The sequence below is a fragment of the Necator americanus genome, chromosome III, assembly GCF_031761385.1.
Source record: "Necator americanus strain Aroian chromosome III, whole genome shotgun sequence".
Classification (NCBI taxonomy): Eukaryota; Metazoa; Nematoda; class Chromadorea; order Rhabditida; family Ancylostomatidae; genus Necator; species Necator americanus.
Window position 1 is genome coordinate 38,485,366 of NC_087373.1, and position 18,538 is coordinate 38,503,903.

Genomic DNA, 18,538 nt, shown 5'->3' on the forward strand with positions numbered 1-18,538 from the left:
CTTTGTACACTTTGGTAAATATCGTAAGCAATAATCACAACCATAATTCTGTTTAATTTTTTTAGAAAAATTTCCGATGTTTTCTTCTTCCTTCTTCATTCCTCACCTTATTCTACTTTTTTTTTTACAGGTATCATAACTTTTTTCTAACCTAGATCTGCCGTTCGCACTCGTGCCAAATGTAAAATTCAATTCCAGGACAAGGTTTTTTTCTGTGCCGGCACAGACCAGCCATGCAATTTCTGCAGCGCTTACTTCCTAATGGGAGCAAAGCGTTGCTTAGGCGAGATGTCTTGACGCTTTATGTCCCTAAATCCTTAAAACACAAACTACAAAATGACTCAACACTGTGAGAGATGAGAAAATGACATAAAACTATGACACAGACTGTTGAGTCTACGGAGATAAACAGAAATGAGCTTTCTTATGTTTTGTTTAGAAAAAAAAACAAATAAATAAGAATAAATAATGACAATAGTATGTAAATATAAAGGTAATGACAGAATTAAAAATATTGATGGCAAAAAAATACATAAATGATTAATATAAATACGTAAATAAGCAAATAAATATAAAATACAACTTAATTTCTTCACTATTTTTCCTTTGCAAAATGAATTTTCTATTTTTCATTCATTTATTTCAATTTTACCAATGGTTTCCCACACTAATTCCCAAACATTTCCTATTCTTTTCCACAAAAATCACACAAATCCCGAACTATGTAGGATATTTTAATTAATCTGAGAAAATTTGAAGTTTTACTAATGTATAATTTTCATGTTAGTAATATAGTTTTCAACAGTACATAATTTGATTTTAATATATAATTTGGATTTTGTTTGTTCATGACTCATTACTTAATTCTGTATTCCAATGAATATTTAGGTCCCCAAATGACTGGTAACTGTTACCGTTATGCTGCGAAAATCGCTTCCCAGGAGAAATTTCTGGATTTTTTCCTCACTACTCGCACATACGTTCATTCCACAAATAATTCGAAGCAGATTCGAAGTGATTCGAAACAGCAATTCGAAGCTGAGTAGTGATGACAAAACCAGTATTACAAACTATGCCTACGGATGAGGGGAGACCGGAAACCGGAAGAACATTTGTTTGACGTAAACATCGCTTATGTTTACCATTTCTGACATTGACATTAAGTATCCAAATTGGATTGATGCATGGATTTCTTCGAGCTCAAAAAAAAATCTTCTTCGCATATTTTTGTGTCCAACATTGACTGGAAAAGTTTAATACGACTAAATTTAATTCATTCTCTCATACACATATATTTATATTTATATGTTTAGTACCTATTTCTATTATATTATAATTTATATATTTTATTATTTATTTGTACTAACCACATATATATTAACATTACACATATATTTATATTTATATATTTACTACTTATTTATATTATATTATCATTTATATTATTCATAATTCATTTATTATCATTTATTTTATTTATTTATTATTATTTATTTACACTAACCATTTCTATTAACATTACACATTTATTTATATTTATGTATTTATTATTTACTTATATTATCACTTATGTTCTATTATTTATTTATTTGTATTAACCAGTACGGTAAAATGATTGGTTGTGTAATTATAGACAATAAATAACATAAAATGTAACAAGTAATTGCACTCATAAATATTGATTGACCGTAATAAAACTTGTTTCAACCCTAGAGACCCTCACATCCCAATTTTTGGGATTTTCCATTTCATTATTTTTTAATGGAATTTTATCCGAGTGTTTCCATGGACTACAAATTTTTAAAATTAGTGGCGGTAGGATTAGGCGGTTTTCAGGTCCACTGGGACCTAATAAAGCGCTGGACATCCAAGCACATGTTTTCCCAGCTCCAGCTATAGCCAGTTCTAGATTGGAAAAAAAATGTTCTTGCCAAGAAAGAAAAAAGTCAAACATCATTTGTCCTCCGCTTTATATTCGCCGAGAAAAATGATCCCAGAGCGCCTCATAATTTCTCTTTTTTTTCCTGAAAACTCGAAAAAAAAAACTATTTGTTCATCAATAAAAGCGCTAGGTAGACACAGTCAGTTTAACAAAATTTCTCATTGAGGACTATGCCACGTTCATTTTCTAGTGTTTATGAAATTCTTATGGAAAAAAAACTAAGGATTCCAAATGTTTTTTCGGTTCTCCCATCGGCTCCTTTCCGTTTCCTTAATGGAATAGAACGCCATTCAAAAGATTGATTCAAAAACATTAGATATCTCTGGTAGCTGCCTGGAAATTCTCGAAATTTCTATATTATGGCTGTAATCAGGGCGAGCGTAGCGCAGTCAGTAAGAGTTTCCGCTGTGGCTGCACGACCGATCGGGGGTTCGAATCCGCCCCAGTGCTCACCAAGTCTTTCATCCCTCCGGGGTCGATAAATTGGTGCCAGGCTTGTCTGGGAGGATAAAAGCACTAACTTGACACATCGGTTAGCCACCGCAAGTCATTGTATAGGCCAGATACACGTTCGTAAACCTCAAACGATTCTGAATTGAAGTGAACGTGGTGGCGGGTCCCAAGCGGATTGATTGACGCCAGATAATTTATCCCCTATCCTTTATGACTGTAATCGTATCGCAAGGTAGCGCAAATCACGTCAATTATGGACAGATAGTCTCTTCTAGCCTAAGAACTCAAAAGCGTCGGACGCGACAAAACTACACCAACACCATAGTGCCCCAGGGCAGAATCATCACATCCCCCGTCACCATCTGGCTTCTTGGAGCAGAAAAAACCTCCATAACAACCTGAATCCAAAGTTGTAAAGTAATTTGCATAGGTGCTATTTATTGTTATATTTCCTATTCGATGAGTGCTCAAGGATTACCTCATTACTAGCTTCCCAACGACCAAATCACAGTCATTGACGTGAAATGCACAAATCACTAAGCTAGCATATCAAAATCATATCGAAATTCCGGGGAAAAAAGCACAAAATGAGGTGAATTGTTGTCCTTCATGACAGTGGGAAAAAATCCAAGCAATTAGACTGAAGACTCTATATTACTGCTGCCCCGGAGAGCTTGTAGTCCTTACCTTGCCCTTTCCCATAATCATTTATAGGAGATTATTAAACGCTTTTTTCAAGGGAAAATCCTTTAGTCATCAGAACGTCCTCAAAAATGAGATAGTAAACTTTTTTAGTTCCACTATTTCTAATTAATCTTGATATTTATGGTAAAATAATACTTAGCAAGCAATTTTTAATCTAATTCGTGCGAGTTTTGAGGAAGAAGAATTAATTATGTGCCTGATCGATGTGTAGAAGTCAGTACTCTGGTGCTCAGTGCAGAATACCTAGGACTACATTTCCGATTAAAATATCTTTGTTTCTTATTTAGAAAAAAAAAACACCGGAAATGTCTAAATAAAAGATGGAAAGAAACATATGGAAGTGTTACATAAAAAAAAAGAGACGAATCCAAAAATTTAGGTAAACGTAAACTTACAAGTTTACACGCCCACGTAAAGTACGTTCACTAAAGTACGTTGTGCAATTCCGAAAAAAAAATGCAATTTCAATTTCTGGGCTCCATCATTTGAAAAAGGCGCTAAAAAAATATAAAGAGAAATTCTTTGCAAATCCACAACGTCGGGATTTTCTGTTGATCTCAATCAAACAAAAATTACTGTGAAATCTACCCTAGTTCCCTGTCGATCTCAGCAAAATCTCCGTTTTTCCGAATTTCTTCAGGCTAAGAACAAGAACATGCGGATATTAATATAATATTATATAATATTATATATTAAACGATATTATATTGAACGATAGCCGTGAATATTTCAGATCCGCTCAAATATTCACTGATGAGAAGACAGAGGTGAGAAGAAATCATGTCATTAAGGCATCATTTCGACAGTGATAGTCCGCAACGCAACGTAACCAGCGGGTAACTCTTACAACCCATCCGGTGATCGGAAGCCTGCAAGAATTAGCCATTGGGAAACGAGAAATCCCCTATCCAGTAACACAACACAACTAAGGTCGCTTTACCTCCACGTCCTGTCTTTTTCCGGTACCTGGACTTTCACATTTAAACCTGATTTATCGAAATTTTTTTTTATTGATTAAGAACTCATTCAATCTCAGCTATATTCCTTTATTGTCTTTATTCTTTTATTCCTTGGCTTCTTTAACTGATCTTGATTGGTTTTATATATCCTCTACTTCTGAAATTAAATTAATAATTAATTTTTTAAAAAACTTGAAAGTAGTTTAAAAATAAATAAAAATTTGTTTATGTATCCGTTGCTCTACCTTGGCTGAATTTCCAATATTGTTCTGACTTGTTGAAGTGGATCGGCTGGGTAGAGGCAAAACGATCCACTTTTTCAATTTTAGCATCTATCCTTTTTTTTGATGACAATTTAGACGAAAATTGTTTTTTTGTTTGTGCACCACTAGTAAATAAATCAATTAATAAATATGGACAAACACATTTTACAGATAGGGGTTTATCAACGACAGAAAGCATAAGATGTGGCTTCGACAAATCTATCCGTTAACAAATCACGAGAACACTTCCGAAGATTGCGACGGTAAGTCCTTTTGTGCTAAAAAAAAAAGTGGTCCCTTCAAAAAATTCCCTTAGATGTAGTCTTCGCCATAGCAAGCTAGAAATGATCCTCATATAACTAGTAAGTTATTTGATTGTTTACAAAAAACTAATTTCTTCTAAAAAAATCCGTTTTTAATTGAGAAAATTAAAGCCGATTCAGTTCCGTATCCGTAATACGCGGCTTTGGTACTGGCTAATATGTGGAGTGTCGGTGGAGCTTTTCAAAAAAGGAAAAAAAAAACTTGTAGTACTCAAGTGCATCAGGATTTTAGCGAATTTTTCTCACAAAGACTTAGTTCCTGACGGGATATGTTAGGAAATGAATTGGAAAGAAATTAAAAAAAAACGAAACCTTTCTTAGATCGTAGATGATCCCACATTAGCTCCAATCTTTAAGGATTAACCCTGAATGACGGGACTGATCTAAAAATTTGCATAGATTTACACCTAACAATGCTATAAATCCACAATTCTTAGTAGGGGCATTGTGTTGGGGATCGAAACAACCGCTAGAAAGCGGCTACGGCGACAATTTGCTATCTGATATTTAAATTTATATTTATTCATGATCAATAGGCTTCCCGTGCCGGCTCGAACAGCTGCGTCGTCGATCATCCGCCGGGAAAAAATCTAGGGGAAAATGTAGCTGATAGGCACACAGCTTCTATTTCTAGAAGCTCTACCTTCTTTTTTTTCCTCTTAGTAGCTTCAGCTTCAATATGTCAAAGATCCTCTTAAACTTACTGCTTAGTTTTCAGGACTCCGACTAACTTATTCATTTACTTCCAGAAATATGCGTTCGGTTGAGAGTCTCCTTCCCCAGCTACATTTTACCCCAAATCTGTTAGGTAGAATACATGAAAATATGTATAAAATAACATATGTAAATAATATGTTTAAAATAATAACAAATAAAATAATAGTAATAACATGTAAAGTAAAAAAAACGCTTGAAAAACCAAGCTAAAAAGTGATGGAGCGGAGCTCCCCGGTATCCGACTCAGTATGAACGGCTGCGAAAAAAAAATGCACAGACTCATTTCAAATTCAATCTCAACTCACCAGGGCCTAGTTCATTGGCTTTGCTACTATGGATCTACTAGGAATTTTAGCGGTTGCAACTACGCAAACAACAAAAATTAATGTAAACGTTTTCAGCAACAATACCCGGAAGAGCTTGCCATTTTTCCGTTAGTGAATCCATGCGATATACATACTACGTCGGTTGTGAAATTCTATCAAATGGCAATCAACTGAACACGTTGCGAGTTATTGACGCATGGAAAGGAACTATCATGTGAGATCTTTGTAGCAAAAAAATTCGAGAAAATGAGCGTTATAATTTTTCCAATTAGAAATTCTCCAGAAAATACTCACTTCCACCAGATTTGGAGTCTATCTATATGCTTTATGAGTCCGTTAACGGTGTGACACTGCTTGGTGTTGGGGACGACAGAAGCATTACGGTGCGTTAACTTTGACGTTAGACGTTAGTAGAATTCCTAACTCATTGCTGTTCCTGAGATCTGCTCGCAACGGAAAATCGTGTGAAACGCTGAACTGAAGTCAATCGAAGTATAAGTTACTAAATTTAACTAATTTTACTCATATAACAAAGTTAGTTAACAAATAACAGAACTTCTGCCTAAAAATACAGTAAATTTCTGTAATCGACCACATCCGGACTCGTCCATACTCGCCGTAAAACGTGTTAAAACGTGACGACGCAACGCGTCCTCGTTGAAGGTGTGCATACAGCTCCCTCTACAGTAGGCGGAAAACTCCCCGGAATTCTTTCCTTCTTGCTTTCTTTTATAATTTTCCACAATTTTTCGACGTAATAATGCATGGATAAGCTTAGAAAGTCTTGACAAAGCTTATTTCCATTGGTTTTACGTTTGCTTTGCTCAAATAATGCCTCTTAGGTCTTCAATTTCTATCCCGTTGTTCTGCATTTTTGTATGATTACTGATTATTGATTATTTGTCATGATCTTAATAACAGTAGAATCACAAAATCCATTCTAGAAAAATGCTAACCACGAACAATTACACAAAAGAGATTTTCAATTCTGAAAATTTCCAAACTGAAGTGTTTGAGGAGATACCCGGAAATTAAGAGAGCTTCTCAACTAGCGAAAATAAGGTTTTTCCGCATTACGAATCGAAAAATGAACAATTATACAAAAAAAAAAAAATGAAATAGAAATTAAATCCCTACAAAATTGGATCCTAAATGTGCAGCAGAAGCAAAACAAACGATAAAACCCGCCTCCGCCCTGGAAACGACGAAAATCTATTCGGATGTTCGATAGAAAGTACGCTACGCACCAGGATCTAATAGTAATCGTACACGCATCCAGGCGTGGGCTCTTTTAGAGATACAGGGAAAGGAGAGAACCCTCATTAGAAACCACGTATAAGAAATTCTACCTGAAGTCCGTACCACGGGAGTTTGTCCGATACTGCCTTTAAAACAGAGCTCATAGCAAGCCTTCCCCGAGAACGCAAAGACGTTTGCTGTAGTCTCGCAATGTGAGCTGGAAACTCCCCTATTGTCTATTCCTAACGACATGAAACTTGGCGCAGTTACGTAAGCGGCTGCGCTCGAAACGATGCGGTAAAACGTAGCGGTTAGAATCGAGGTGGGACCCTTTCTAGCACCAGTTGTCGCTGCACTTCGCGATGATCCCATCTCGCCGCTTCGAGCGCAGCCGTTTACGCAGCTGTACCGAGCTTCATTTCGGTTTGGACTTGACTATATCCTCGTTGGTGTGGAGACCATACGATCAAGCAAATTCATCACCGAGACTTTCTCGATAGCAGAATTATTGCAAGTACGAATTGATGACTACAGCGTTACGCAAGTAATAAGATCTTACAGTAAACCATAGCAAGAACAATTGTCCGTTCCAAACGAAATGAAGCACGGACAGTTGCGTAAGCGACTGTGCTTGAAGCGGTGTGTCAGAGACAGCGGTTGGAATCGAGGTGGGACTAAGGTGAACCGCAGAGATGGGTGGCGGTAGCGGTTAGGATGGTGTAAGGATCCTGCGAGGATATTTACACGATCCCATCCGCTACGTGTAAGGATCCTGCGCAGGATTGGAGCCGCTTACGCAATTGTCCGTGCTTCATATTGTTTTGACTCATCTATACGTGTTAGCTCCGAGAAAAAAAAAAGAAATACCTGCAACTTCCAGATATTCCAAGCACTTATAGACCATAAATCACGTCGACTAATTGTAACGAAAGAATTGATGGCACTAAAAACTAGCTCAGACGAAGAGAGGACGTGGTCGTGGAACAGTGCCCGGTGCGACGTTTCCCAGTTTATTTGAGCAAAAAAAAAAACCTCTAAAATATTAAATTTGCCTGTGTGATATTCTCCTCCGTTAAGGAATGAAAACGGCATGGTGCTCATGGAACTGAATCAAGAAACAAGAAAACTTCGAATATTTGGAATCAAAACCACTGGCGAGATTACGTGTTCAGGTAAAATCAATTTGCAAGTACATTAATCTTGTAAGAAAAACTATACGGGAATATCCGCCCAGTTCGAAGATCAACGAGAGTCAAGGTGATCAAGGAACGAAACGAGATGAAGCACGGTGCACTTCCACAAGCGGCTGCGCTCGAAGCGGCGCGATGGAGCATAACGGTTAGGATCGAGTGCAGACCCGCAATGGCCTTTCGACTCGGGCAGATCCGAGAAACGAGTGAGGGGAAAACGAATTAGTAGCAGGGACGTGCTCATCCGATTTAGAACATTCAGAACTACCCCAGCGCAACCAAAAGTGTTTCTGCATATCATCAAGTGTAAATATCGAAAATAGCGAGGGTTGCTGCATTAGAAAACATAGAGCACTGTCAACATTGCATTACTGCAAAATAAGCAATCACGGTTTGGATGGAAGCACCAATGGCGTACCTCTACCTCAAAAGCTTCCATCATTTGACATCAGCTGTATCCAATTACATGGAACTCCATCGTAAGCTTTCCACATCCCTTATTTGAATCCCCATTAAGGCCTTGAATTGTAGTAAAGAATGAGACTTATTCCCATGCCCATCTCTAGAAACAATTATTGCTTGGAATGGTCTTTGATATGTACTATATAGTCGGGCGAAAATGAACTGACGGTGCAGTTGTGTGAGCGGATGCGTACAAAACGGTGCGGTGGAGAGTAGCGGTTGCGATCAAGCTGGGACCCTCGTTAGCACACCTCATCGCTGCTCACTGCAGTCCGATTGCACCGAACATCAGGTCGTTTTACGCCAAAAGGGCTGAGCGAGCGCGGAGCTTCTAGTGCAATACGCAGTTGACACGCACTACCTCTTTACTCTGCTCCGAGCCAACCGAATCCACATCACGTACTCGATCGATCACATTTGGCAACTACCATACATGCGTAACGACTTGGTCAGCGTTCAGCAGCTGTATGCATAGGTACCGAAGTAGTAAACCACACTAAACTAGATACAGGGGTCCATCCTATCTTTATGAAAGAAATGTCATCAGAAATGCACATTTCCACCCACAAAAAAGACGTTCAATGACGCAACGACAAGCGACGATAAGAAAGAGAAAAAACTGACATGAAATGAAACACCCATACATATAAGAGGTTCTCAATTCCAGAGATGGATGACTTTCAAACACTTGGACTAGCGCCCTACACACAACCTTGGCAAGAAGGAAACATTATTTCTGCATTTGAACGTTTACCTAATGTGTTTGGACGGTTAGCATATACTGGAAGAATACTGAGTATCGATATTGAAACAAGAAAGGTTTGTTCGATGTTTCAACCGTAGCAGAGTAAAATGCACGGTGAAGTTGCGTAAGTGGCTGCGCTCAAGACGTCGTGGTGGAGCGTAGCGGCTAGAATCAAGGGAGGACCCGTGCTGACACCAATCATCGCTGCAGTTTGCGATGGTCCCACCTCCATTACAACCGTTATTTTCGCCCACCTCGCCGTTACGTACGCATTCGCTTGCGGAACTGCACCGTGCTTCATGTAGTTTTGACCCTAGTATACTACTGTTGGCATAAAACGACCTGAAGCTCCATGCAGGTGCGTAAGTGGGTGTTCTCGAAGCGTCGCGGAAGTGCGAGCGGTCGGGACCATAACAAGCTTCGTTGAGACTGCAGCGATGAGCAATGCTGGCAAAGGTCATCTCCGACTGTAACCGCAACGCTCCACTGCGCCGCTACGAACGCAACCGCTTACGCAACTGAACGAGCTTAATGCTGTCTTGGCCTGCTTATACTCCACATTTTCAAGGATTGAATGTAAACTCACCTTTAAAACAGTTTTTTTTTTCATCGCAGACGATCTATACGCGACCAATCAATTGCCCATTTGAAATGAGAGGAAGACAAGAAATCTATGCAGCGCTGAAAGCACCACGGATGATGAAGCAAATCTACCGCAACGGACGACTGTGGATTGTCGCTGAGTCAATGGCTCAGCTAGGTGTAGCCGTTAGTGTTTGGACCATAGCCAATGCAACGTAGGTTTAATGATTTCAATTGGAATTTTTTTCCAAAAAAAAGAAAAAAAACGACATGCATTCATCTTTGTAATGATTACAGATGGCAATACGTGATGGAAATCAAAGCTAACTATCGCGATGTTACTATGGACGTCACTGGAAGTGACACAGCTATCATACTCATTAAAGAGCCGTTAGTGGACGATGCACATCCTCACGTTCGCATTAGAAGTTTGTTTATGCTGCGATTAGGGTGAGTATTCACAGTATGGTCGCGTCAAAACTACCTTTAGCTTGGTCCAGTTGTTTGAGCGGTTGCGCTCAAAACAGTGCGGTCCCACCTCGATCGCAGCCGTTCATTCTACCGCGTCGCTTCCAACACGGCCGCTTAAAGGCATCACCCACGAATCTCGGGTGGTACGGATTTCAGCCGGGCAATGCCTATACGGGGTCATAGATTGTGGGGAAGAGGGTGATTTCGTTCATCTCTCCGTGTAAGCGAGCGACCCCGGAATACTGTTTCTTACGACGGGTTCTGTTCGAATGCGCAACCCCTTGCGCTCCGCACCAGCATGCGATTCGTCCGAATGGATTTTCGACAAAGAGATGAACGGAATCACCCTCTTCTCCACAATCCGCTACCCCGCATAAGCTTTGCCGCCTGAAATCCGTACCACCAACAGATTCGTGAGGTGATCCCTTTAAGCAACAATTCCAGGCTCCAGGCCTTTTTAATATATTCGATCGAACTCATAACAAAAGAAGAACAAGTCGATTTTCTTCCCCTTTTTTCTAAATAAATACAAATGAGAGATTGCTGAAACTATACAGAACCGTCGGTAACAAACCATGAATGCTGGGGCCTCCAGTTGTTCTCATTGTTCGGTTCATCCGCCCTAAGGGGTTCTTGTGCAATTAACCAGCTACCAGCTACCGTGTGGTAACGTCCATCGCCGATCCGTGGCGGAGAATAGAGTTGACGAGCAGAAACTGAAACACGACACTATGTTGTAGAACCACTAGAAGGGGTTGAGAAGTAGAACAAGGACTAGGGAAACAATAAACAAAACAAATTTGATGGTTTTGAATACAACGTTCTTTTCATACGGGAAATAAATAGGATAACGAGAAAGGATAACAAGAAATTTCAAAAGATTTCGCAATAGTCGAGTGAAAACAACATAAAGCTTGGTGCAGTTGCGTAAGCGGGTGCGCTCGAAGCGGCGCGGTAGAGCTAGCGATTGGGATCATGGTGGGACCATCGCGAACTACAGCGCTGAGTAGTGCAAGCAAGGGTCGCTCCACCGCACCAATTCGAGCGCAGACGCTTACGCAAATGCACCATGTTTTGGGTCCCATTTGACAACACTGTATGTAGATGTCTTTTAAATATCTTTTTTCAGGAACGTTCCACGATTAAGTACGATTGCTCTGTTCACTGTCCTTGATAGTCCTTGGTCAACGCAACTTAACGAGCATATTCGTTCAATGTTAGAAAGATCGTGTAATTTCTAGAAGTCTAACAATTTCAAAATAAATGCGAATAAAGATTTACGTGTACCAGTTGTTCAGGAACAACTCTTAAAAGTAGGACAGTAGTAGTACTACTGTACATCCATAACTTAACACAGCTACTGCTTGACTTAGAGATTGGCAATGGCATAAGAACCCGAGAAAAACGTCTCAAAATAATAAATAACTAGCTAAAATAAGAATAAATATTACTTGAAAGCAAAAAATCGAGAGGCAACAAACAAGAAGAAGGAAAATGGTGCGATAATCACTGTAGATTTCAACAAAAAAAAACCCGGGTACCTTGGATTTTTTGTAGAAATACGTTAAGTCGCCACATGTTTGGCTGATATCCACCACGTCTGTGAACCAATTCGAGGTAAAATATATAGAATATCGGCTCAATGGTCACTGAACGAAGGCACGGAGCGTTCCTGCATTGATCTAACGTGATTTTCTAGAATGTTCCTAAGGGTTCCTCAACGGATACTGTGTTCGCACGTACTCAGCTGGTATTGATCGTATTATTTCATTACCCACATACAAACAAATGTTTAGTACTTGGCGGTTCGGGAAAAGTTCAGGGAAATCTAGTTTTTTCCCCTACTGACAACACTTTTGTCTTTCTCCTTCGTCATGAGACCCGATGAAGCGCCGACGTAACGTTACAAAACGTTTAGAAGTAGCATTTGTGCGATCATTTAATTAACAGTACTAATTATCTGTTCTTGATTGATGTAATTTAGTGGAATTCGCCTATAGGAGTTACACAGGAGGCGGGGTCACGCTGACAGAGATCGAAACGTCTAAGATTTAGGGAAGGTCCAGGTGTATTTGCAAATTTTTCTTAAACACGGCCGCCTAGAAAGGGATTTTTAATGTTTGGATTTCTTGTGCACAGTATAGAGTTCAGGGTATAGATTATAAGTACGAGAGTGGCAACGTTCAATTTCCCTTAATCGTCTTGAAAAATGGCGTGGAAACGTGCCTTAATTCCTACGAGGTACGTTAGAACGCGCCACCTACGCACACGCGCTGCGCCCGCGAGCATTTTCTGCAGCCGAACAGTGTCCTTTGAAAGACTCAACGTTGAAAGATCATTCTCCTTTTGGTCATATTTGTTATTTACTACTGTCTTATACGGATAATCACGCTCTGTTCGTACTTTTTCAGTTGTACGTGCGTTCAATTCAGACTTTTCGCGGTTTGATGTATTCATATATCGTGAATACGTGACTACAGTGTGGATGACAACCTGTTCATTTGTTAATTATTTATTTTCAACTATTACAACAATACTTGTTCACAAGGAGAGCAATTTGATATAATTTGTATGTTGGAAACACGCTTATTAAAACACTTAGTCATTTTTAATACTTTGAACATATGGACTCGTACAAAATTCGAGACTTGAACAGACGTCTGACACCACGTTCACATTCACTTTCAATGAACACTAACAAATATCAAAACCAAAAAAAAAAAACATTTCTCTTTGAATTCTCGATTATTTGATGTCATACGCTGTAAACCTGATTTCTTTAAGACAATCTGCTAACAAATTATACTGGAAATTCGAACCAGTAAAGAAGACCCCAATAAAGAACATGAAAAATTTTTGTAAGTGAGAAACAAACAATAAACACTGAAGTCAAATGAGAATCATGAGCTATGTAATGCAAAATAAAGCAGTATAGTAGCTGTATGTTATCGTATCGTAACATCTAAGCTACTCTAATAACGATTGATGATTTACAATATGGGATTGCGAACAAAGAATGATATTTAGAAAAAAAAAATAATAGAAAGAAGACAACAAGTTACACACGGCTGTCTGGAACAACACTGTCAACAGTATCAAAACTGTACACGTAAGAAACAGCTGTCAAGCGGATCAGCTGCTAGAGCACTTTGAACAGGTATCAATGATAGAGATGAAAAATAGAAAGAAACAAAGGAAAAACCAGCCAAGTACCTGATGAGGCCCACATAAACAATCTAAACACTAGCTAAGATGGTGTAACCTGAGGATTAGGCGAATCTACCGGGAACCCTTCCGACATAAGAAATTCAGTAACATCATCCCATGAATGGGATACATCTAGCGATAGTTGGCAGTCCATTGGTGCAGTGGTGTCGGTAAGAAAAACATGATGAGGATCAGTATGAGGCATTGGACTTGCCGCCGACGATTCATCGCCTAATGGTGAACCAATTGAAGACGCTGATCCCATAAAGGAACTGGTTTCATACAGTGGAGCAGGTCCTAAAGAGATCATGAGGTGTCGAGAACAAACTAGAAAAGAATGCAAAGAAATCCATAATTTAAAAAAATTAGGAAATACCATATCTATCTTCCCTAGACTGCCTATGAACTGAACATTTTCCATCCCAAAGCAGTGCATCAATGGAGTTCACAGGTCGGCGACAAAACGACTGAGTACAAAACGAGAACAACCGTTGATTAACGTTGTAAAGAACGTGTTGCGCACAATGATTCGACATCGGCAAGCACGCACGTTCACATCTACAAGATATTTTTTTTCGGAAAAAAGACCTTCTTAATCTCAAGACACAGTGACAAACCGTTGTTTATTTGTATTGTCCAGCTGACAACACCTTCGTAATGTCGCCGGTGGTAACTGAACCGGTGGCGGAGACGGATCCGATCGTTGGCGTAGAGCTGCGCCAACACTTAGCGGTAGTCTTCTTGAGGCACACATTATATGAGCGTTCAATTGGGCCTAGAATGCCGTCTTAGGATTGCACGAAAACAGGAGCGAACTCTAGCTAGCGAACCTGCTTTAACAGTGCATGTCTTTCCAATCGTAACTGCTTCTTGATGAGGTATAATTGAGTGGACAAATCACCGGAGTAACTAGATACAGCCAAGCTAGCAGTTGGAAGTACACATGACGAAGGATATGTTGAATCCTCATCATCCGATGGTTCCAAACCTGGAACATCACTAGTTTCCATAGTTACAGCCATTTCTAACGAAGAAGTTCAACTAACTCTCGTTTCAAACTCAATGCCGTACCTAGCGGAAACAAATCCGTTTTGTCATAGTCCGCATCTTCCACTGCGCGGCACATAGAGTCGATCTCGGGGATGGCACGGTATACGCCAACCATTCGCCTACGTTGTCGTTTCATACGGAGGCGAATGACCTAAGGTACGCGGTTTGATAATTTCAAATCAACATCATTCTCTGAGGAACAAAACAAGTACCTTATTTCCACTGCTGTTCTTGCTAACGTCTTCCTCATCACTTGTTGGTGGGGTTCGCCGAGCAATGGGTGGAGCGTTCCAAGGAAGAGGCTGACTTTGGCGAGCAATCGCGGCTGCCAAAGCGGCGGCATAGCGCGAATTTCGTGCACCTCTCACTCCACCTTCCAGAAGCTTAAGTGGATGGAATAATCTAACGACAACAGAACCACAGAGAAAAAATTAAGTCAAAAATTTGACGAATACCAAGAAAAGCAATACCACAACAATAAAGCACATAGTAAAATGCTCGTTAATAAAAAGAAATCTAGAGGATAACACTTACCTTCGCTGCCAGTTGTGGATGGTTCCTCTGGATGGATGTTGCAGACAGAGATCGACTACGGAGTGCTTGTGCGCGTAACGCAGCTAATGCACCGGGAGGTAGCTGCCGCTTAAATGATTACTGTACACATAAGGTTAACGTCATAAAAGAGCCCGTGAATCGTGTACCTGATTGATATTCACTCTTTGTTGTTGTGGCAGTTGTTGTAATTGTTGCAGTTGTTGTTGCTGTTGTTGTTGTACCGTTATTTGTTGCCCGGGAACAGACATAGGAATCCGTTGCACTTGAATATGTTGTGCCGGTATTTGTGCGTCCACAATTGGAGATGGGCATACAGTTGTTTGAATACATTGTTGTTCCATATTTTGATATGGAGCCATTTGTGGTTGTTGCACGAGAACTCGATTCTCTTGGAGGGCAGCAACTTGCTGAGGAATCACCGTTGTCATATTGTTCGGCACATCTGAAACATCAAGAACTCCCTAGTGAGGAACAAATGGAACTTGGTAAGGATAATGAAAATGAAAAACGGCAAAAACGATAAGGAAGGAATAAATGAAAAGGAAAAACTTTGCTAAATTACCAACAAAACGTAGCGTGTTTATATGTATAAGCAAATGTTTGCGTCAATTCTCATGTAGCCTATGAGTTTGAGAGAACGCTTCAAATTTTCCTTAGTTAAAGTTCAAATTCTTAATTTTCGACTCAATTTTCAGTTTTAATTCAAATAAAAAAAATCCTGCTAAACTTGAATCGTGATAATGATAAATTTTGGAGAAGTAGGTAGCGATTTTTATAACCATAAACGTCAAACATTGACATTATTAAGGTTATTAGAACTACGCTCTCTGTGCAGCGCCAAAAGAGCGTCCCGAAACGAAAACGCCATCACCATTACTCTAGATAGCTGATTTTCAAAAGAAAGCGCATTGAAATTAACTCCCAATCAGTACAATCACTAAGACTTTCGGCAAAATTCACAACAACATTTCTGTTGACGGAACTATTACTAATAGTTGCTCAAAAAGATCAAATTTTTAGATCAAATTAAGGATACTGTAAACGTATCTCTAAGTCAGCGTATTCAAAGGAAATATTTTTTTGGGCATTAATTAATTAGATCGCTCGAAACTGTCTGCGTGTGTACACACACTATTCCAGATCCCAATTTCAATTTAAAACACAAAAAAACTTGTATAGGCGTAAAATCAGCTTCACCTGCACTTCCGCCTGCAGCTTGAGCTTCTAATGATGATACCAATCCGGGAGGAACTCCATAGTGTCGTTTTGTTTCCATGTTTAGTTGAGCTAGAACTGGTTGACGCGTATCCCGAACAGATCCAGCGATTGCGACAGGAAATAGCGCTTGTTGTGGTCGTACCGTGGCGACGTTTGTGTTTGGGACAGTTTGTCGTAGTTGGGTCCCAGAAAGATGTGCGGCAGCGCTTTGCACATATTGTCGCAATGTTGTTGTAGGCGGTGGAACATTCGGCAATAGGGATTGCCGTGTTGACGATAGTGCCGCGGCTAAAGTTACCGGTGCCATAACTGGCTGTCTGGACATGATACTAGTTTGAATAGGCGTAGGAATTGTTGCTGGACGAGGAGGGGTCGACACAGGCGGTGGTATAGCGGAAACATCAACACATGCTGTTGTCAATGATGGGAAAGCATCATTGGTGGAAAGAGGTGGGAGAGTTCCAAGAGAAGAGTCAAGCGACATTTGCTGTTGGGATGAAATAGAAGGCACCGGGACGGTTACCGGTGCAGCAGTACTGCTTACTGCTAACGCCGGAGTAGTCTCAGCGGTATCTGTTGGTTCAGCACTTTCATTATTAGCTGCACTTGCGTTCTTCTCTTTCTTCTTCGCTTCCTTGAAGAAGAAAATCTTTTTATTGAAAAAGTTCTAGGAGAAGAGCCAAGAAAAACTGTAAGCAGCTTACCTTCATCCCGTTCATGATCAAATGGGTACTGCAGAAATTCTCCTCCTTATCTTTTCTAATTGCATTCGTACAACGAGTTGCTATGTCTTTCTTACCTAAAACTCTCCAATTACTCAAGGGCTCATATGTGAATGTATTGGGTAAGCAGAGTCGGCAATTGCTTTCTCCTCGTAAATGCAAAAAGAGAAAACCGAGAAAAACCATTCTGAAGTAGTACATTTATTTAGATCACACTTTTTTCCTTACTTTTTGGTTTCCGATGGTGTTCGCATTGTTTGTACGGCGCTGAAGGGTCCAGCAATATGTGTCGTATACAAAACTTATAGCCGAGTATTGCTCGTTGTTTGCACTGAAACGGTGTCGTAACCAGAGATAGCTCAAAATTTTAGAAACACGAAAAAAACAAGGACACAAAAAATCAAATAAAACCATATAAAGTTCTATTATCTGCACTAAAGCTTAACGTATAAAACTATGTCCCTAAATCATATCATACTCTGTTTCAAATCTACACGGTAATAATCGCATCAGCTCGTCTCATCGTCCCCAAAATCAAGATGGTAAATGCCCAAGTCAGTTGTGTTGCACTAATCACAATTCAGTGAATTTCATAGTAATTTATTCACACATGGATAACCATGTAAGGAATAAATAAATGAATAAATAAACTTTAAAGAAGAAAAAAAACAGCATTTTTTCTTATAATAACTATCTAGTTTTCGCCACACATACATATGAACTCACCACAATCCCTCGTCCAGAGGTGTCAACAAATTGACATATCACTGATGCGATGTGACTGCTTGCCCTTTTTCGTCGAGAGTAGGAACTCTTCCCATCCTTACCGCCACTTTCATTTTGATTGGAAACAGCATGTGGTGAAGACGCTGAACTTTTTTACTTTTTACGAAGACTTAAAGAGGACTTTATCCAAGCTCATACTACTTTACCTCTACTACTATGCACTGATCCAGTTGGGGTTTCATGTTCCTGCTCATCCGCTCCATCATGTTCGTTTATAACCTCACTTGATGAAGGTAATGAAGGTGATGCTGTCTTGCTTCCGTCGGCCTTAAAAAAAATCAAAACAAATCTTCGAAAACGACTCCCAAAAAGGTAATAATCCAAACCTCTTCATCTTTAACTTGTTTATTCTCTTCGGATTTCTCCGATGCTCTGGAAGAAACGAAATCAAAATCAAACTTCAGAAAATTAAACTTGATTAAAATTGGAGAAAATTCGAAAAAAACGATTAAATTAAACTCATTTAAAATTGGAATCATAGACTAGTGTGTCTCAGAAACATACCCAGAGCTTCTTCTCCTTCCAGAACTTCCATGTTCTCCAGCTTTTACCATAGCATCTGAAGAATCTGGAGTTGAAAGTTAGGAATGTAAGAGCCTTCCTGGTACTTGCAAAGGGTGGTT

General features: G+C 39.6%; 2 protein-coding genes across 3 annotated transcripts; one reads left to right on the forward strand and one right to left on the reverse strand.

The window, feature by feature from the left end:
* Window positions 1–5,807: 5,807 nt before the first annotated feature.
* RB195_012280 (uncharacterized protein) lies at window positions 5,808–11,618 on the forward strand (the record flags this gene model as incomplete). Its single annotated transcript, XM_064194065.1, has 8 exons — window positions 5,808–5,902; window positions 5,972–6,071; window positions 7,808–7,920; window positions 8,005–8,099; window positions 9,247–9,398; window positions 9,940–10,121; window positions 10,204–10,356; window positions 11,507–11,618. 8 exons carry the CDS (start codon window positions 5,808–5,810, stop codon window positions 11,616–11,618), a joined length of 1,002 nt encoding a protein of 333 aa, XP_064051648.1.
* Window positions 10,927–18,469, reverse strand: RB195_012281 (uncharacterized protein; the record flags this gene model as incomplete). 2 transcript variants are annotated; one of them, XM_064194066.1, is made up of 17 exons in its annotated part: window positions 10,927–11,093; window positions 11,919–12,049; window positions 13,668–13,881; window positions 13,961–14,142; window positions 14,202–14,359; window positions 14,415–14,572; window positions 14,656–14,785; window positions 14,847–15,017; window positions 15,169–15,276; window positions 15,336–15,631; window positions 16,387–17,041; window positions 17,112–17,206; window positions 17,358–17,460; window positions 17,856–17,998; window positions 18,062–18,182; window positions 18,242–18,287; window positions 18,420–18,469. In XM_064194066.1, the coding sequence occupies 17 exons, from the start codon at window positions 18,467–18,469 to the stop codon at window positions 10,927–10,929; spliced, it is 2,928 nt and encodes a 975-aa protein (XP_064051649.1). The 2 variants fall into 2 exon arrangements, with proteins under 2 accessions (XP_064051649.1, XP_013300599.2); XM_013445145.2 differs by lacking the exons at window positions 10,927–11,093; window positions 11,919–12,049 and having other exon boundaries at window positions 13,625–13,881.
* Between the last annotated feature and the right edge of the window lie 69 nt (window positions 18,470–18,538).